General features: G+C 44.4%; 1 protein-coding gene across 1 annotated transcript in view; it reads right to left on the bottom strand.

Annotated features, from left to right (window-relative positions):
* BMP7 (bone morphogenetic protein 7) overlaps positions 1-19,875 on the bottom strand; it is a 48,114-nt gene extending 28,239 nt beyond the window's left edge. The window contains exon 1 of the mRNA XM_052786886.1: positions 19,164-19,875. Within this exon, the coding sequence (XP_052642846.1) occupies positions 19,164-19,728 (565 nt within the window). The 5' untranslated portion in view covers positions 19,729-19,875. The remainder of the gene's footprint in view (positions 1-19,163) is intronic.
* Positions 19,876-21,242: the final 1,367 nt, after the last annotated feature.

Here is a 21,242-nt window from a genome sequence, read left to right as displayed (position 1 = left end):
CACATTTGGGTGATGCACTTGGAATATATTTTGAATATTTAAACAAGTAAAAACTTAAGTTTTCCTATTAACACTTTCACCTGATAATATGTTAATTGTTTTTATAAGGCACTTTAAGAGTAGTTGTCTAATTTGTTGTAGCGCTCACAACAATTAGAGTGCTACTTGTTTCTCATTTACAATGAAAAAAAGCACCAAAAGGAATGTGCAGTAGGGTGTCTGTAACTACTTTACTCCCAAAAAAGGCCAGAAGGGATTTGTAAAGGACTTTAATCTCAAATAGATTAAAGGTCCTGAATTCCTGAGACTGAAAGATAAGTCGAAGGAAAATAGATTCCAAAAGACAACACCCCCTCACCTCAGCCTCTCAGCCATCAGCAGTTGCCTAAGAAAGCCCTCAGAGATTTGGATGCCAAAAGAAATCTGCCACACTCTGGCATCAAGGTCTAACAGGTTTTCAGAGTCTACCTGTGTCTGCCTGGCCCCAGGGACTGAAGAAGTTGTGTAGGTGAGTTTAGCGGGTAGGAAAATCTTTACCTGCTTTCCCTCTGATAGCTGCAGAGCTACAGAAAATGAGTGCTATTTCTTCAGAGATGGCTGAGGGCCGGCTGGCTTGTCCCGTGAGCCAGTGGATTGATTTTAGCCTTAGTGTTTTCATGAAAGAGCAAAAACCTACGCTTTGAGTTACACTGTTTTCATCCAGCAGTGCAAAATCTTGTTTGAATTTTCCAAGAAAATTTACCTTTAATTCCCTCTATCACCACCCCTTAAAATAGAAGCCAAAACTTCAGAAACTCTCTTGGATCATTTCAGCGTAGAGCACGAGATTCCTAGAAACCAGCTGCCCTGGGACCACCAGCTCTGCCTGGGGTCCACGAGCGTTTTCAGCCTACATATGTTACTGCTTCCGAAGGGAAAGTCCAACTCCTATCTATTGCTTCACCCTGCTGTGTCCCTTGGGGAATGGATTCAACTGGAAAGTAATTTTCCCTTCCCCAGATGAGTTTTCAGGTGGATCCCGTCGCCGCGGGTGCCCCAAGAGCAGCAGTGGCAGGAGGAGGAGCGGGGACCTCCCCGCGCGTTGGGAGGGAGGGCAGGGCCACCCCTTGGGCTCTGGGCTTGCAGCGGTTGTGAAACTGCGCTGTAGATCTTCAGGATGCCAAATTTGAGACCTCTCGATGGGATTCTAATTAACAGGCATTAAATGTTCCCTCTATAAATTGCACTTCTTTGTCTCTAAATTGGTGGATAAACCCATGTCACTTATGAAATATAGGCCTTTTCTCCTTATGTCAGTGAGGTTCAAGAAGGACGAAACCAATTAGGGGAAGGATCCAGTGGTCTCTGCAGCTGAAACAGCCTACTGGGCTCAGCAGGATTCCCGATTGAGCAAGAAGTGCAAGGTCAGTCCTTATACTTTTCTGAGGAAAAGAGGGAGTTTAATAAAGATTGCAATAATGTCATGCTAGGCCACAGTCTGCTAGGGCACATGTTTCCCTCCTCATTGTGCTTGACAGCAAGAGTTACAGGAGCAGTGGCAGTAAATTTATAATGGTAAGAATCTGGGAATGTAAAGTTCTGTGATTGGTTTTCATTTGCTTCATCCTCTCAGCTACAAGATTTACATGCTGACATTAGGCAGCTAAAGCAGCAGTTAAAGAAATATTTGAAGAAACAGTTAAAGAATATAAATTGGGAGTCCCATAAATGGAGCAGAGCAAATGTCCTGGGTTGTGTGATGGGATTTTTTTTTTTTTTTTTAAGAGTGATAAAAACAGTATTTGGAGGGCTTTTTTACATTGGATAGTTGCAGCTCTCAAACTCATCTGAAAGCTACTGCAGGTTTTTGGAGAAACCTAAGGAAAAACAAATGCACCCTTGATTTTGGTCTATGAGATAAGCTTACTAGAAAAATAGTCGGTGGTTTTTCTATAACTCATTAATGCATCACATCACCAGGAACTGTCATCATCCTGCCACTTCTAAAAACACAGTCTGTCTTTCAGCCACAGGCCCAGGACCTCCAGGCATCTGGGGGGGGTCTGGGCTCATCTGCCAAAGCCCTGGCCTGATGGTCTTGCCCCTGTCTGCCCTTTGCAGAAGGGGCTGCTCTGAGCCAAGGCAGCGCTCAGCAGAAGGGAACCTGCACCCAGACGCTCAGTGCTCATGTACCCATTTCACAGCCCGGTAAAGGGAGGTGAAGGTGATAAGCTATTTCTTGCATGGTAAATTCAGTGTGTGGCAGGGCAAAGTCCTGCCCCGTCCACGGGTGGAAAGCAGGACTAATGCATTAGTTTCAAATGAGATGAAAACCAGGCTCCATAAATCCCAATTCCCAACCCCAGAGGTTAGAAACAGAGGGGGTCAAAATTCTTTAGTGCTCACTCTGCAAAGTGATCTGGGGTAAGCATTTTTGCTTCGAAAGGGGGGGGGGGGGAAAAAGCCCTCTGGAGTTAATATTCTTCCTTTAGCCATCAGTTCATTTTTTCAGCTTTCAGCATGAAGGTGGTGTTGCCAGCAAGACCACCTAGCCACAAACCCAGCAGGGAGCTTCCAAAATTCTTCTAAACACTGACTCCTTGTTATAAATTGAAAAGTGGTAATAGCAACAGTGCATATCACATCTGTGCCAGGCTTCGGGCCTGGGAAGGAGCACTCTCCCTACTGCTCAACACAACTTGGAAAGATCCTTTCAGTCCACACATGTATCAGCATTAGCCATTTCTTTGTCAACAAATCCCTTAATACGTACCCTTTCTATCATGTACAGATGTCCAAAAAATAATGGAATACTGTACTACAAGATTAAACACTTTAATGTCAGCATATGTGTTGCATGACTCTGAACAATGGTATCATTGTGCGTGTACAAACAGCGGGTTGAAGGAAGATGGGTTTAATTATCTCCGAAGCAGCAGCAAGTTCTTCCTGACCAAGTTAAACTTCAGCTAGCAAGGACTGCTCAGGGCCGAAATTGGTATTTCTCTAACAAAACGCCTGGGCCCTTTCTGATGTTCTTCCAGTGTTAGGGTTAGTGCCGTACCCACTTCAGGCAGGGCTTCGGAGAGCGATGCGGAGCCACCTGCTTCCCTGGGAACCATGCTGCCAAGGAACGCGGTGGGGGATGAGAGGATGCTGCGAGTCACCACATCCTCTCACCCCATGTGTCACCCAGGCGACTTTTAAGTTAAAATTCCTTAGGACGGTAGACGGCAAAGGGGAAACATAGTAACTGGGAGGGAAAGAACAGAGAGAAGCGTGCATGCTGCCTTCTGCGTTTGAAGACGTTCCCCTGCCGGAATTTCTTTGCAGGCACTTTAAAGGCAATGCTGGATGGTAAAACTATTTCTCCTTAAAGAACATCCATTAACTATCTGGGCAGGTTATGCACAGGTAATCCATTTTCTTTTCCAAGTGTGCCCTGATTGGTACCCATTTACGCTGTGGTTTCTCTGCTGAAATCAGAGCCGGACTAGATGAAAGGTATTGTGAAAAATTTACACGTGGGACTGCTCTGTGAACATGAAACTCTCCTAATAGTAAACAGACCGATCGTGGTGCGAATCCTGATGCTGAGTTTGCAGTGTCTGTGTGTGTATCTGGGGAAAGCAAAGTTAAATAAGCAGGGAAGAGTTGTGTTTCTTCAGAATACCTTATTCACAGCCTTTGCACGTGAAACACGGCAGCACATAGTGCTGCCATCCACCTGCAGCCGCTGTAACGCACTTAGGATCGCTGCGGGATTTGGGGGGTGTGAGGGAATGGAGAAACGGGGGGATGACAGGGGAAAGAAATAAATGGGAGTTCATGAAGTTGTTCCTTTAGACAGACTCCCTCTATTTCTACCATCATCTTCCAGGAATCCAGTATAAGGAAATCTCCTGCAGGGCCTCCCTCATCTGCCTCTCAAATCTTGTTTCTCTTCCCCGCTTCACTGGGAAGGGGGGACCCAGGACAGTGCTGACCTGGGGATTTGCCCCTGGCAGCTCTCCCTTTCCCAGCACCTTGGGGATGGCATTTTTCCGGAGAGACAGAGGCAAGCTGGGTACTGTGGTGATGCTGCAAAATGCGGCTCCTTCTATGTCCTCCCAACTGGCCAGCGTTGTGGCCATCATGAAATGTCTCAAGCTCTCATGCTGTCACCGGGAGCAGGTTAACTGAGGCTGGTATTTACCCTCCACAGAGTGCACCACCAACAGATTCGGGCTGTTGTGTCTCTGGGTATCTGAAAGATGGGGATGCACCTGGACAGCAGCTCCGAGCCAAGGACTCCTGCAGCTCCCTGCAGGGACCATGGGCTGCCCAGGGCAGGCTAAGGCAGCTGCAAAGCTTCCTGCCCACCAAAGGCAATCTTAGCTCTTCTCTACACCCTCGTCTAGAAATGTCCCTGTAGTCAAACTGAGCAGTGAGCAAAATGGCAGGCAGAAGGTCATCATTACTCCTGCTTTCTTTTCTCTGTCTGCACCGTAATGTATAGCGTGGAATAACACAGCCTAAGAGCAGAGGCGTGCTGCTGTCTAATACATCCCCTAAACCCTCTGCATGCAGCTGTGGGAGGTATGTGAAGATGCAGGAATAGATTTTTCTTTTCCCTCTTTGAACAGAGATGACTGCTACATTACACGGCTCGCTCTCTCTTTTTGTAATTCAGGGGACAGCGAGGCTGCTTTCCTGGTGCTGTGAAATCAGTGAGTTGTATCCGGTGAGGCCAACTTGCCGGGGAAGCTGTGCCAGAGTTAGGTGTGAACTCCAAGTCACACGTTTTGCCAGTGCATCCAAGGGTCAAGGAGATAGTGGCAGCCTGGGGAGGAGGGGGAGGAATCATGGATGAGGGTCAGGACGGTGGAGACCGAGGCGAGAGCTGCGGCACAGAAAAGGGTAGTACGGGTCTAGAGGAGAAAGCAGGGCGATGGATGTCTCAACGGGGAGGAGTTTGCAGAGCACAGAGGGAGAAAAGTTAGTTACAATATGGTTCATTGAGAAAAATAATCCCCCAGTCCAACCAGCAGACAAATGGGGCCCAAGGTGCTTCCTGCAACCTGCTCTGAGGCTGGAGGCCTCTCAAAAGATCACTGATGCAAAAACCAGCAGTCTGCCCTGTCTGCTAGTACACACGGTGCTGAGCAAATGGAAACACATCCCCAGGCCCAAGGAAGGAGAGACAAGTGGCTGAACAGATCTGGTCAGAAAAAACGTATTCATCCAGGGAAGGTAAGAGGCAGCGTGGGAGACTACTACAGGGAAACCTAAAATAGGCTATTTGGGATGAAATGCAAATTTTAGAATAAAAAGATCCAGGTCATTCTCGAAAGCTTCCAAGTGTGAAACAGTTCTTCTTCAGCTTGGACCAAATTTCAGATCAGCAAGAAAGTTTACCCATAGTGGTTTTAGGCAGCTCTAACCTAACCTCAGGTAAAGGAAGATAGCCCACTAGTGACTGGTAGTCTGGAAGGGTGCTCATCCTCGGAGGGTGAGGGCAGCAGCACTGCAAGCTTCCCTGCTCTTCTGAGGGTGTCTGCTCACACCCCGAAGTCTGTCCAAGGGAAGGACTAAGCATCTCTGCAGGAAGCTACAAGCCTGCAGCACAGGCACCCTAATCTGCAAGAAGGCATGTGCAGAGGACATGCAGAGAAAAAACAAATCATGTTATAGTAACTCTTTGATGCAAGGATTTGATGATGCAGAGATGTGGCAGCATCAAATTATGCTCTTGCATTCCAGTTACTACACTGGGGCAAACTAAGAAGGCTTCAAACGTATTCGATAAATTAGATACTGTTCATAATAAACAGCTTGAGTCAGTAATCTTGGGAAAGTCACTGCCCAAGCGTCTCTGATGTGTTTATACAAAACAGACAGAAATGGCTAAACGTACCACTAATGCCCTGGAGAGCATGTTCATCCACAATTGCAAGGTCAGACTCCTCTGCCTTACGCTGGGCCAGTGAGAAAGGATATTGCCTACCAACTTAGTTTCAGTTTTTTCCAATTCTTACTTCCAGAGCATGAAGAACTTTATGAAAGTTGTGCTCATAAACTGATGCTTTTCAAGCTTATATGCTGCTAATTATCTTCCACTACACGATTTTTTCAAGTTGCCTTCTGTTCCTTATTACTATTGGTGCATTACTATATAGCATAAAGTTACTTAATACCGAGAAAGATTCAACAACGTTTGCAAAACTGATATAGAAAGAAGGACTGGATTCTGGACTGGTACAGCTGGTTTAAGGTATTTTAGAAGTAAATGAAATCAAATGAGAATTTATAATCCTTCCTGAGGTCTGGATTCCATCAGACTAAACTCATTAGGCATTAAGGTGCAGGTGCAGCTAAATAAAGGATTGTTCTGCTTTCGTTAATACCATAGATTCACATCTTGAGTTCAAAATAAAAGTCTTTTAAAAGCACATGTATATATTGTGCATCTACTGGCAACACTTGAAAGAGAAAGTTCAGCTGATGGAATCTTCAGATGCCTCATTTTTGTCAAAGGAATGTGCCCGTTTCTGTCCCAGCCACGCTAAGGGACATGAGTGGAAAAGTGACTGCACATTGGCCTCTTAAGACTTATTCATTTCATTTGCATTAGACTTCCTTTCATCTACTGAACAGCTGCCCAAATAAATAACATATATCTAATTAATCGTCCTTTAATATTGTACTGCCACAACAATACCAGCATCCCCCAGATATTCCGGAGTGTGGGTCTACACCTGCACAGGCTCTCTGGGAGGAACACAGCGGGAGTCGCAGGCACAGGGAATCAAGCCTTTTTTGTGGTTTACTGTGATAAAAGGAAAATAATTCAAAAACCAGTTTTCCAGGTTGGAGACCATATGACTTGCTGGATTTCTCAGCTGAAATCCCAGATTCTGGTTTTGTTGAGAAAGTAGTTTGTGGGATATTACAAAATAACCTGTGGATATCAGACATGCGGCCATCAGATAAGAATCTCAGCCTTCGATTGTAATCAGCAAAATTTCAACTTGGAATGTATACACTCCGAGCTGTGCCGTAAGACTGCAATTGGCTGGACCTTTTGAGCTTGTCTATGCAATAACAAACATCTGTGCCTTTCTGGGTCAGGCAAGTGCTGGGAGATTAGGGGGCAACAAACTATTCAGGGGAAAGGTCCATCTGCCCTGGAGGGGAAATCCCTGCAAGAGCAGAGCTCCTCTTGCAGCCGTGTTGTTACATCTATTGCATATTTTTCAGGTGTTCTGTTCGTGGGAGGTCCAGGGATATTAACACAGTTTATAAGCCAGGATTATTAGATAGAAATACAGTGTTTGGAGGGGTGGGAGGAAACATTTTGGAAAATAATGATTAGAGACTTCAATTACTGCTTAAAAAGATACTCCGGAGTGCCCTTCCTCAAGATAGTAGGACTTTGTGACCTATTTCACATTTTTCTTTGAGATCATCGTGTTTCCTCTGTGCTGCCAAGATAGTTGAGATCAGGTGGGGCACTGAGCACAGCCTCGGGGGTTTGAGACACGGGAACGGGAGAGGAGGTCATTGCCCGGGAATGATCCTCGCTGCCAACCGCTGCACATCCACTCGCTGTCCTTTTGCCTGTGAAGGGACTCGTAGCTTATTGGTACAATCTTTTTGCTTTCTAGGAATGTTTGCTGTGCAACGCATTTATTTTTATTGAGAAACAGGCAGGGGACTGTTTATTCCTGTAATAACTTGGTATGTGGGCCTGAGATCTATGAATATTAAAGATCTGTGAGTCGATGACATCCACATATATTTCCATTGGTAGATGCAAAATGCTAGTGTCTTAGAGCGATGGCAAGTTTAAACTATTATTTCAGAAATGTCCTCAGGGAACTTTTATATACATATATATGTGCACGTATAGAGTGCGAGGATGTGTCTGTCCCCTTTACACTTGAAACGTTGGTGGCCAACGCCCCAGGCGTAACAGCATCTGAAGGTTAGGAGAAGATTTATTTTCAGTTTAATTCCCACCCACGATCCCTATTATACAAGAGGAATTTTTTTTTTTTTTGGTACAAGATAAGTCCATCGGTGACATCAGCAGCACCTAGCCCTGCATACCACACTGCGGATCGCAGGGCTGGATTCCTGACACTGAGCCTCTCACTAGGGTTGGGCCATCCAGGCCTCCTGAGTCAGCCCCTAACAACAGCATTTTCTGTTTTGTTTTGGGTTTGTGTGTCTTCAAACACAATTTTGCAATTGCACTTCTGGGGTAAAACATGAGCTGTTGTAATACACCCTCGCGTCCTCACATCGGTTTGGTATGAATGAAGGGAACGCAGTTCACGTCCTGTTGCGTGCAACTGTTAAAAATAGCACAGAAATGGGAGTATGGCGTTTATGAAAGTGTCACTCAAGGAGCTGGAACACAGATCATTCTTCTCCAGCTCGGTCTCTCGCCTACCAGTCGCTACTCTCTTGTTGGGCTACGACTGCCAATGTGGGGAGGAAAGACTCTCAGCATATTAGACACACTGACTGAGATTTTTCAGTGTAACAGTCCTCATCTCACAGTTGTGGACTAATGAGCAAAATGACAGTTACTGTTTTCTAAAAAAACATTTGGCATTTGCTTGAACGTGTTTCTTCATCATTCTGGATTCTTTTATGTATTTCTGTATTCCCTGTGTCAGGTTTTAATGTAGCGTAACGGTCAGATATTTCTGTGGATATGGAGTCTAATATTCTTGTAATTTGATTATAATGCATGCCACTGAGTTGCAGGAACTATTGTATTCAGAGGTCAAAGTTCTGTTCACACCAATGAGAGAAGTTTTACACCACATGTCTGATTTGCTTCTCCTTTTCACCTGTCTCGGGAGACAAATGATTCATCACATAGTGCTGAAATATCTTCATCTTCTGATTTGGGCCAAGATTTAAAAGAGTGGTTACTCAAACCCTTCTTTTCGAGCTGAAGAGAAAGATCTGTGCTGAATGATTCTTTTTCAGCTCTTCTCTTCTGCACTTTATTACAAGTATATTTGTGTAATTAGGGGGCCCAGTAGTAATGTTGTTAAAATACAAGTGGGCACATTTATTGTTTCCTCCAAAAGGAAACAACCAATCTCCAGCAGTTCTGGTTTTTCCCTGTCTCAACTGAACATTTACTGCTTTATGTAGCTAGCAGATTGTGAGGCTAAAGTTACTTCTTTTTATTTTTCTTTCTATTTCTTTTTGTTAAAAAGAAAAAAAAATCCCCTCCTTTCTCTTAAACAAATGCTGGATGTTTTAAGGATATGGTCAGAAAGGGGAACTTAAACTCAGCATGATGTTTATAGTGCCACACAAGCTTCAGCAAAAGTGATGTGCAGTACTCTTTATTAACATCTAAAAAGTCCCTGTGGGATTATAATTACTTCACAGTAATAAACAAAAGTAGCAAGATTAAAATGTTCAGAATATTTTTAGTGATAGAAGCAATTAATTTTTAACCTTGAGAACCAAGGGAGGAGCAGCATCGAGCACGTGGGTAGAACACATACAATTAGGAATTGATTCCTGTTAGTGGTGAATGATTATCATTTGTAGCATTATAGATACTTGGCTGATGTAGATAAATTGTTGTTAAAATATCGATATAAAAGTATTTGAACACTACTAAATTGTAAGCACCAGAATTCAGAGTTTCTAAATTACAGTAATTTTTAATCTTCCATTTCAATGATAAAGCTGAACTTGCTTCCCCTTGGGGTGCTGAAGGACTCATGAAAGTCAATGGGCGTTTCAGGTACACAAGCAGTGAAATACTACCAGCCCTGTTCCTAATCCTTGCTCAGCAAGAAACCTGTCTCTCCATCAGAATTATAACTCCCAACTACTGATGCTGTATTATTTTATGAGCATTTTTTAGTAGTTCTCCCAGGGTTCTTCTGGTCTCTCTTAAAAAGTTTTACTGCCACTGTGCTGTGGGAAGAACAATTGGTAAAATCAGAGGACCGAGGCACTCCCACCGGTGCCAGTGAAGGCAGGATTTGGCTCAGTGGCTCCAGTAACGGAGTCAAAATTTACAGCCCCCCCAAACTTGGTACAGACACTGTGCCAGCTCCTCAGATGGTGTCAACTGTGGTGACTTCACTGCTGGGCTGGCCTTGGGCCAGGTTGCTCCAGCTGAGGATATTGCCCGGTGACATCAGTGGGTTTGCGTGGAGGTGTAATTCAGACAGGCATCGCGCGTTGGGAGGTTGCAGCCTAACGAGAGGAAACTTTTTGCTCATTTGAAAGGCAGTTGCGCACAACAGGCAAAACTCTAAAAAGGGATGCACTGCAAGATTATTGGCCCAATCAGCCTGATAGTGTTCCCTCATCCTAAAGAGCCTAAGAAGGCACTTGCTCGTTTTAATTATTATTTAGAGGGAAGCAGTGCCTTCCCTCTCCCCCTCCCTTCTTTTTTTTTTTTTTTTTTTCTTAAAGGAAGGTAGCTTTTAAGAGCTTGCCATGAAGATCTAAGTTAAAGGATTTTCTCTACTACAAAGCCTGCATAGTTTCCCAGGCCAGGTGGACCCGATAGCACTGACTGCATGCTGAAAAATCTCATCCCCACCCTTCAGGCACTTTAATTGTAAGCCTTTCCAGATACACTGGATAAACACTGTCAAAATGAACCTGAAAGGGTTGTTGTTGGTTTAGCCCTTAAATAATTATGAGTTTGTCTGCCTAATTACAACATAATCTTGTTTAAACTTGGATGGCTATTTGCAGTATCTTTTAAATGAGTTGGAATCAGAAACAGTGAAAAACTGAAAATTTACAAGTCGTCTACTTTAAGGCAAGGAAAAAGGAATTCTTACTCCTGTAAAATTTAATTCAACCTGACAACAAAAAAGTCTAACTTGGAATCTACTGCGGTAGGATAAAGATGATAAAGAATAGCACGGGACCTCTGAGATGCAACAGAAACTTAATACTCTACGGATAAAATTTTTCAAACAGTTTAGAAATAGTTTAAGGTAATTTACGGGAAGACTTGAGTGACAAAGCACATTACTTGAAGTGCCGTTCCTTCACTAGGCACTTTCTAAATTCTTTCTCTTTCATTTCTTTACTCTCAGGAGACTTTTAAAGCCAGCGAACCAAAACAACACTTTGTTTGTTGGTATAGCGCAGGGCTGGCACAGATGGCAGACGTTGCACCTGTTCCAATAAAATGGGAAAATTGAGAGATAAACCATAGCACTCATTAAGAGGAATCTACTAAAACATGAACAATTTGTATTTTGAATATCCTCCAGGAATAAAAGGAGAAATACATAAACAGACTGTGTTTTCACCATCATCACTTTAAAATAAATCTGTTTAAAGGGAATTTCATATTTGTTTCATGTACAAAGATAGTACATACCACTAAAGAAACTATGTTAATGCTTGAATTTCTTTAAGAAAGCAAATGATTTTATCTAGCTACTCCTATTCTTTTAAAGAAAAATTATCTGTTGGCAGTTTTAATGAAAATCGGTTAATCCCCCTATTCCTGAGTTGTGGCAGCTTTTTCTCCTTTCACATTTTCTCATGCTGAGTAATATCACATTCTTACAATCTTGTTCATAATGATCAGAATAGCAACACAAACAAAAGTCCTGCTCATCTATTAATAAATAACTGAAATTGTGGGAGGTGGGGGGAACCACAGAGCTGTTTGGATAGTTAGCAACAAAATTCACTGCAAAATAGTTTTTTCTAGGCAGAAGGCATATGCTGTGTAATATCTGATAGATTATTAAAAAGTCTTAAATGAGAAGAAACATTAAGTAACAGCTACTCAAAGGATAAATTTCTTCCAACATCTGCCTTGATCATCAGTGGCTGTGCTGTTCAACATCCCATATATCTCTCTCTATTTCTCTCACACATACACACACAAGCATTAAATACAAAATGTCATGAAAATTCCTAAGTATCATTTAATGTTGGCAGCCCTGCACTGTAAAGCCATTTATATAAAACTGTGGTTGGCAGCTCTCACTCTTCCATGGGAACAAATTAACATTGGCATTCCAAACACAGGAAAGTAAGGAAATTAGAAACACAGTTTATATTTGGCCAGCGCTTTGAAATACTGTACCGTGCTACTGATGTCAATTAATGAAAAGCAGAATTTTGCGGAGAGGGTCTGGTTTTGAAACACATTAACACACGTTAAACATGTTTGCACAGGAACTGGATTGTAAGCATCTTGGTTCCAAGACAATAAAGCAATTACACTAAAACTTGTAGTCTCAAAGTTGCCATTAATTCAATCCACTCAATCTGGATCACTAAAGGATTTTCACTGACTTCAAGATGTAGTCAACACAACTGTTTAAAAGAGAGTGCATGGCACAGTATCGTGGGGCTTGCACATATGAGCTCACACCCAAGATCCTCTTACGTTACCTGTTGTAACGTATCAGATAAATTTATGTATAAATAATGGAATTGTACAACGTATACCCAAATAAAGGGGCTCTTGGTGAACTTTGTATTTTTCATCAACAAAATAAGGATTTCTGAAAGAGGTATCTGAATTTGAATCGATTCAAGCTTTGCTACCTGCAACGTTTTTCTTGGCAAAGATGTTTACCGACAAAATCTTAAATGCTTCTGTTTTTTTCACATGTACACCAAAAAAATCTAGATGGCAGTTCATCTCCTGGCACAACTCCACTGACTTCAGTGGAATTACTCCAGCACGGAATTTGGCCCCGCGGTCTTTACAACACACTGTTTATTTGTACTGTGATTCAGATATTTTGATACCAGGAATCTTTCATCACTGAAGTTTCTCCATATGAAATATGTCTTTTATTAAGAAATATCAGTTTCACATTTTTGTCAAACATTATTTGTTAAATTCTGTTTGTTGCAAAGATGGGAATTCAGCTGTAGTTCAACAACATGGATTGGGCTAATAATGATAGGCAGTGACTAATAGGAGGTAGTTCGTGTTTTGATTATTTGCAGTAAAGTAAACCTCCCTCAAAAACAATTTCCAGACTAGGAGAGAAAACTGTTTGAAGCTCTAGCAGAAACTACTGCATGCTCATTATTTCAACACAGGGGCATTTCTTTGGCCCAATTCTTTTCTCAACTGTGATAGTGCAAATCAAGAAGGAGTTTATGGGAATTACTCTGGACGTATAGTTGTATAAATGAGACCATAGGGCCAGCTTCAGTAGAAATTTGACAATTTACACCAATGAAGACTTAGCCAAGAACTTTCTCTTGGGTTTCCATTTTCCAAACACATGTGTGTGCAGAACTTTATCCATGTGATTAGTCCCATTTACTTCAAACAGTTGTAGAATGAAAATCTTCATCCTGAAACTAATATAAAAAGCTTGCTCATTTCTTTAGAAGTTCCTTCCCTTTAGAGAAAAAATTTATACATATAATAGCATATTTTATTTTTATATATATAATATATTTATAGTTAATTCACATGAATATTTTGATGCAGGCCCCAGAGTGCAGGACTGTACCACTGGAAAGGGCTTAAAATACCGTGGTGTCTTAATGCTGTGCATCAACAGGTAGTCTCTTTATCAGGCGTGCTATCAAAATTTTCTTACTTGTGTTCTTGCTCAGATAATGTCATCCATCCTTGTGACTTCTTGCTGGTATTCATTGAGTTAGAATAATTTAGATGCGTAAAACTAAATGTGTTATCATTTTAACCACAAATTAACAGTTTCCGTATAAATATTAGCATTTCCTCGCTTGGTCCAAGGATAGAAGCTATAATGGCACTAACAGTATATTTGATTTAAACTAATTAAAAACAGAGGCTCTTGCAATTTAATATATTGATTTTACCAGTGGGACTTAAATCTTTTATAATAAGTGTACACAGCTGCACCGCTCACCCACCACCACTTTTAAACCTAATCCCTGCATTCCTCCTGACAATAACATGACAGGATCCACACATCCCAGTATTAGCCTTAACCCCGGTGACACTGCCAGAATGTATTAAACTAAAACACTGCAGTGTCCTATTTAAAAGAAGCCTGTCAACAGTCCTGACTAGGCTTTAATAGTTATAATCTTTTTTTTAATTAATGTTTCCAACCACTTATGTAACCTTCTCTCGCACATCTCCCCCCCCCCCCCCCGAAAATGTGTTTCAAGCTTATTTACAGCTGAAAACGTAATGCCTGGTTTCATGCTGCCTGCCCAGAGGCCATTAAACCTCCTTTGCCAAAGGAGCAACGGGGGGATGCACACACACACACACGCACCCAAGCAAAACCGACGGCAAGCAGAGCTCGGGTGGGAGCAGGTCCTGTACGCTTCACTTGTGCCTAACTCCTGTTACAAGCATCACAAGATCTGGCCATCAAGGCTTGGCTCCTTCAAAGCACTTTACATGCCGCTGGGTTTTGCCTTTTAAACTACAGTTCCTGGAGGGGACTTCACCTCCCCGGGACAGCCTGTGTGGGAGCGGAGGAAAGACCCTGCTTCTGGGATAAATCCACCGCAGAAGCGTGTGAGTGGCTGGGGACAATTTCCATGTGCTTTTGCCTTGCATGAGGACATCTGTCCTCGGCTGCTCCATTCTCTGCTACCACCGCACCCCTATGGCGGAGGTAAATAGTTCCTGTTCTGCTCTGCCGGTTTGCACCTGAAAATTAGAAAATGAATTAATTTCTCTCTAGAACAGGTCTGTACATTCAAAGAATACCGGCCGGTTACTTGCTGCACGGTCATTGTACTTCCTACCTTTAGTACGCTGCAAGCTTTCTACCTTAGCTAATCTTATACCACCAAGTGTTGCATATATCCATACTGTCCAAAACAATTACAGGATGTACCTGTTGAGGCTTGAGAGCTTATAGCAGCGCTAGGTGGAGGAGAAAAAAAAAAAAAAAAGCTGAGGGCTTGGCCTAATGTATGGACGAACCATGTGATCATGACCAGGCATCCAGGGCTAGCATTTAATCTGCTTTGTTTCAAGTGAGAAATATGTGAAGATCAAATAAGTTCAAATCCAGGTCAAATATCCTTGAAAATCTTTGATTTATATAAGCAGGAAAATGAGGTTTAAAAGAAGTGATTATGAAAGGGTTACTAAAAACACAGCTGTACGCGTACTCTTATATCTGAGGCTCTCCAAAGAAAAACTGTGTGACATCTATATTAACCTTTGGCTGTACACCAGTGAAGGCCTGTAGTGAGCTGGAATGCAAGGCAGCCCTTTCCAAATTTTAACACAAGCCAGGTTACAGCTGCAAATGCCTGCAGCCCGTGCTCACTTTATAAAGTATTCCCCGAAGGAAATTTTTTAACTGTTATAGAATCTTTTTCTAATACCCTACAGTGTTAAAGCCTGTTATTAAAGGGCAAAGAGATGGTTCTCTATGCCAAACACTTGTCAACAAAAAGGATAGCCAGATGGTATGAAATAAAAGGAAACTTGGGGGCTCTTCAGCTTCTTGATTTACATTAACAAAAGCCACTTTCATGTGCTCCTTCCAAGAATGACTAATTCCCTCCCCCCCCCCCCCCCATTTTTTGCCAGGATTAAACAATGTTGTTCATTTTCTAATCAACCACGAGACAAATTAACAAGTTGCATATCACTTGTGCCGACTCTTTTGAAAAATATTCTAAGCAAGTCTGTTTACCAAGGCAAGATTACCCACATAAGGACAACTCAATTATTTTTAGAAGAGAGGGTCTAAGTAATCTAGAGGATGTTTACTCCTTAGTTGCTGTTTATAAACTTGAAATTAAACTTGTGCAAAAAATGCTTTGCATTTTTTCAGTTCCTAAAATGGATCAGTTTGTAAACTGTACTTGGACAGGATCTGAAATGAAATTCCAAATACTGAAATTATAGTAATAAATTTTATAAAATTAGCCAGTAATTAACTGACTAACTTAGACCACTGTGGCTAAATTCTCTTTTAATTTACATGTAACTTCATTCTTGACACAAATCCATTCCCCATCCATCTTAGCACAGGTGTAAGCTAAGACAAAATGTAGCCTGTGAATTAACTGGTTATAAATCTAAATCTAATTAATTGTCAAGATTTTACAGTAACATTACATGCTTAGTACAAAGCTCCCTGCAACATAACCCTGAAATGGAGCACCTGTATTCTGGTTCCTCCCTACCAATACCTAGTATAAATTCTCAGGAATAAATATACACAGTATCTCCATAGGAATCAATGTGTGGGAGTTTTGTTGTTGGGTTTTTTTTACTATGTAGCCCAGTAAATCTAGCAACGAAATTTTTTTAATAAAGCAAAAAAGTGGTTTTGTAGATTAGCATTTGGAAGCCTGGAATAACATGTTTTATTTCTTGAAATTTAAAAGTATTATTTCTTTACTCACTTTTACTTCCTCCATTCTAAGGTGAAACTTTATTATGCTGTGACACTTCCACATTGTGATGGCTCTAGTATAGTAATAAAAGCCTACCTGTGAAATGCAATGCTCACAGAGTATCTCTTACAAAACTAGGACACAGTTTACTACAGTCTGCATTTAGCAATTCAGCTCTGCTTTAAAAGGGATCATTGTAGAAAGTCTCCAAAAAAATATCAGTTCTACAATAGATCTTCTAATTTCACCTTCATATCAAAGCAGGTGTTGTACTTGACTATATACGGGAGCGAGTGGCTGGTCTAATTCATTAAAACGTCCATAAACAAGCCTGTCTTTGTCCTATAAAGATGAAAGACCGATGACTATAATGGGATGAAAGGTGTGCACCGTGATGAAGAAAGCTATTATAGATCTATGTCCTTTTTAAACTCGTCCTGGCATGCACTGTTGACAAGGGAACAAAACAGCACAGATAAACCTCTGAAATGTGCCTTGCTGGTAATAATTCCACCTGTCCTTCTTAGAACCTATTGGATTTTGCCTGCGCTCTTACTGCTCGCTGACCATGCTGACAGCAATTAAATAAAATGGTAATTAAGTATTTTGCACAAAGAACACTTTTGGATTTCTAAGCCGACTACAGAACCCAGCAGGTTGAAATGAATGAATACATTCACTGTAGTCATCACATCACATCGCGACATCGATTATTGATTATGTACAGTTTATACAGGTAAAACCTGCTCTATAAAAAGTTCTCACATAGAAACAGACATATCCAAAATGTAATTTTTATTTCACAGTTTATGGATCCATGCCGCTCCTTTGTATTTAAAATAATCAGGGACCTGATTACCGGGGATATTAATTCCTTTCATGCAAAACTGCCATGGGCCGCAAAGGTGACTTTTCCTTACGTAGGAAGCATAGGGCGGGAGCGCCGCAGTTTCACTGATGAAAGTTACGCAGTAAATAACTACACCCGACGAGCAGAGCTGCTTCCCCAGAGCTCAACTCCCTTCCATTAGGTACTTACATGTTTCATAAAGGTTCTCTCCTCTCTACCGAAACGGAAACAGAAGTGTGAATTTCGCTATCGTTATTTCAACATCCTTTGTCTTCTGTTCGGGACTCTCCCTGCGCTGTGGTTGTACATGGTGTATGACCCAAGAACCACAGAGAACAATGTTAGCAAGATCACTCTTATCTCTAAAGTCAAGTATTTGACTGCCATGGGTATTTTTGGCTGCTCAAATATTTGATTTTAAACGTATCATTGCTGATCGGCTTAAGCGTCTAGCAGCAATTAGACAAACACTGTAATTCCAAATGGAAAGCACCAGCGCTCTGAAAGAGCGCAGCCCCCAGGCCAGATGTAATTCAGAGCTTCCCGCTGTGAAGCTTATGGTAGTTAATAAGGAGGTGCAGCTCACGCAAACTAGAGATCTCCCACAGCGTCCCACGTCTCCCTATCACGCAAGAATTGTGCCGGGATGGCTACCGTGTCTAATAATTATTAACGTGTGTCACAGAGCCTTCACAGCTACTGATCTTTTTCAGTTAGTTAAAGCGCAGGGATTAGAGAGGTGGTGATTTAGGTGGTGATTTAATCTTTGTTGCCTCTGAAGTTCCAGACAGTGGAAGTGTCCAGAACAGTGACATCCGTAAAGGTGTTAATGGATTTATTGGCGATGGGGGTGTCTGTAATCCCTAGCGGGTTATGTGCCAGAGGTGGGCTCCTCTTGCTCTTTGAGTGTCCCTTTGTTTGGGACAAAGTTTGAGTTGATCTTGTTTTGGAAATACCATTCAGATTCTGTCTCGAACTTGCAGGCACCCAATCTGTACGTGTGGTGGTTTCCGAGCTGCACATGACGAGGTCTAAAAATGGATAGAGTGAACCAGGTCTATAATTATATATTTAAAATAGAATGCTCATCCCGACAACATTTTACTCAAATCCAGCCAAGTCAGTCCACACGGGTGTGCAATCTACAGCAAGCAAATAGAAATCAGACTGGGCCGTGGCATCCAATTAGAGAGGCCTAGCGAGCTGCATACAAAGCATGCCAACTTTCTATCATTTGCATAAACCCATCCACATGTGCTTGTGAAAAGAGGCGAGTTAGCTGCATAAACCGGGGTCAACAGAAAAAGCTGCAGGAGTAAATAAGGATTTACTGTGGAATCCCTCTCAAGCCATTAGGAAAAACACGTGCGAGCAGCTCGGTCCCTTTGGCCGAGGGAGCGCGGTGCTGGGATGCCGCAGGGAACTATCCCTCTAGGCAGCCCTGGTGGCTCTGCATCCCGCACCAGCGCCAGCCCGCTGCCGGGAGCCGTGCCGGGACCCGTGGTCCTGCCCCGGTTTCGCGTCTTCCTTGGCGGTGCGGGATGCGGAACAGACCTGCTAATCGTCCCATCCTGCTCCTACCTGCAAATCCAATTTCTGAAGCGTGGCAAGCGACTATCAAAGGGAGAAGACGACAAAGAACTTAGTGTGTCGGCGCGCGGGGTGGAGCGTGGCGAGAGCTTGTGGCTGTCCAAATGCCGTGACGGGAAGTCGGAGCCCTTCTCCACGTTGCTGCCATTTAATCACCGCCTCGCAGAGCGGCCGCCTTCCCAAGGGCCGCTACCTGCCCTTCCTCGCCCCAGCGGGCTGCCGCCCATCCGACCCGCCGCGGGACGGAGGTCCCCGCCGGGGCCACCTGCGCCACCAGCCCCTGCCCTCCCGTTGGTGGCCGGAGCCCCGCTCCGGCCTTCCCCCCCGCCGCCCCGGCACGGTTCCCTCGCCCGGTCATCCCGGCTCCGGCCCCGGGGCCTCGCCGAGGGCAGGCACTCACCCAAGTTGACGAAGCTCATGACCATGTCGGCCTCGGTGAGGAAGTTGCTGTCCTGCAGGCTGGCCAGGGGCGGCCCCTGGGTGCTGAAGATGGGCTTGTAGGGGTAGGAGAAGCCCTCGCCCTCCTCGGCGGCGGCCCCCGCCGCCCCCTCCTCCACGGACATGGCATTGTAGAGGTCCAGCATGAACATGGGGGCCGAGTTGTGCTTGCCGTGGAGGTGGGGCCGCGGGCGGTGCGGCAGGCCGAGGATGGAGAGGATCTCCCGCTGCATCTCGCGGCGCTCGGGGCCGCGCAGCCGCCGGTGGATGAAGCTGGAGTGCACCTCGTTGTCCACCGTGAAGTCGGCGAGGACGCAGCGCAACCAGAGGGCGGGGGCGGCGGCGCCCAGCACCAGGAGCCAGGAGGCGGGCTGCCCGCGCCCCGCCGCCGGCATCGCGGCGCGGCGGCGGCTGCTGGTGCTGGTGCTGCTGCTGTTGCTGTTGCTGCTGCTGCTGCTGCTGCTGCTGCCGCTGCTGCGGAGGGGCGGCGCGGGGCTGCCCCGCCGCGGGACGCGCCCCAGCAGCATGCGCGGCGCGGAGCGGCGCGGAGGGACGGCGCGGCCCCGCACTCACTGCGGCGGCCGGCAGCCCCCGCGGAGGCGCCGCAGCCCGCTCATGGCCCGCCGGCGGCGGCGGGGGCTGCCTAGCGGCCCCGGCCCATGGACGGAGCGGCGGCGGCGGCCCGAGGCGCTTCCCCCGGCGGCGGCGGGAGCGGGAGCGGCGCGGTCTGCCCGCGTCCCGCACGCCGCGGCGGAGCCGTGTGTGCAGTGGTGCTCGGCGGAGAGGCAGCGGGAGGTTGTCTCTGGTGGGAGGAGCAGGCTGGAAAACCCAAGCGCTCTCGCTCGCCCGCTCCAAACCGCTTGGGAGAGAAAAATCCCTGTAACTGCCTAGAGGAGGAACATCTGATCAGGTTGCTTTTCAGGATGTTTGTGGAGGCTGCTGGCTTGGGGGAGAGGGTGAGCCGGTCCCAAGCGCCTAAATTAACGTGAACGTAATTAAGGAGAAGACACCCCAGGAGGGACGGTGGCTTATGTATAAGGAAGGGGCCCAAACTCCCACAGAGTTTAAAGATGCAAGTGTACCGTGTGTCTGCACAAACACGCGTACGCGGACATGCCTTTTGCCTCCCTTCCACCCCCCCTTTTTTTTTTTTTTTTAAAGCAGTACAGATGATAGGGAGAGACTGTCCGCGACAAAACCGACAGCACTAAATTACTTAAATGTGATGATTGTATATTCACGCACGTAGGCATGTACGGCCGTGTGCATAGAGCCCCAGGTCACCTTTTCCAACTGGCAGTGGGGAGAGTTAATGGAGAAGCATTAGAAATCCGAGGGGGGAGTTATCATACGAGAGTCATAAAACCAGCAGCCTTTACTTGGACTGGACCCATCAACCTGTGCACACGGGTGGTTTATGCCATTACATTATCCTGCTCCCTCGCCTTCCCCTTTCCTCCTACTCTCTGGTACACGCCTTTGTGGAATACTGTCGTGGGGTGGATTGTCAAGTTTTTAAAGCAGTGACTTTTTTTTTTTTTTTAACTCGGTGGGTCTACCATCTACAGTAATGGAGCCCCAGTCCTGATTAGTCCAGATAGATGTCTGCTGCAACAGTAAATAATAATAATCTCGGATAACAAATGTAGACTACTGCTTCCCAAATTTTACTTGGAAAGCAAGGGGAAGGTGGGATGGAAGGGTTTATCTGAGTCACTGAATCCAGCCCGAGGTAATTTCAGACACCATATATATATATATCCAGTAAGTTTACACTGACATTAAGATTCGTTCCTTAGGCAAAGGAGGAAGAAGAGGGGCAGGGGATAAAGGAGGTCAGCGCTGGTTTTTTGATAGATGGTTCATCTGATGTTTTCAGAGGAGCAACATCTAGTAGTATCCAGCACCAGATCCTGCATCTGTTCTGGAAACTAATATTGAGCACTTCTTTTAGCTCTTTACGTTTAAGATCCTTGCGTGAATGGCAGGTAACTAGTCAGAAAAGCTGCATGGGAAACATGTTGAGTGATTTAGAGTGTTT

Source organism: Harpia harpyja, chromosome 1, assembly GCF_026419915.1.
Source record: "Harpia harpyja isolate bHarHar1 chromosome 1, bHarHar1 primary haplotype, whole genome shotgun sequence".
In the NCBI taxonomy this organism is placed as follows: Eukaryota; Metazoa; Chordata; class Aves; order Accipitriformes; family Accipitridae; genus Harpia; species Harpia harpyja.
This window is presented reverse-complemented; position numbering and strand designations above follow the sequence as displayed.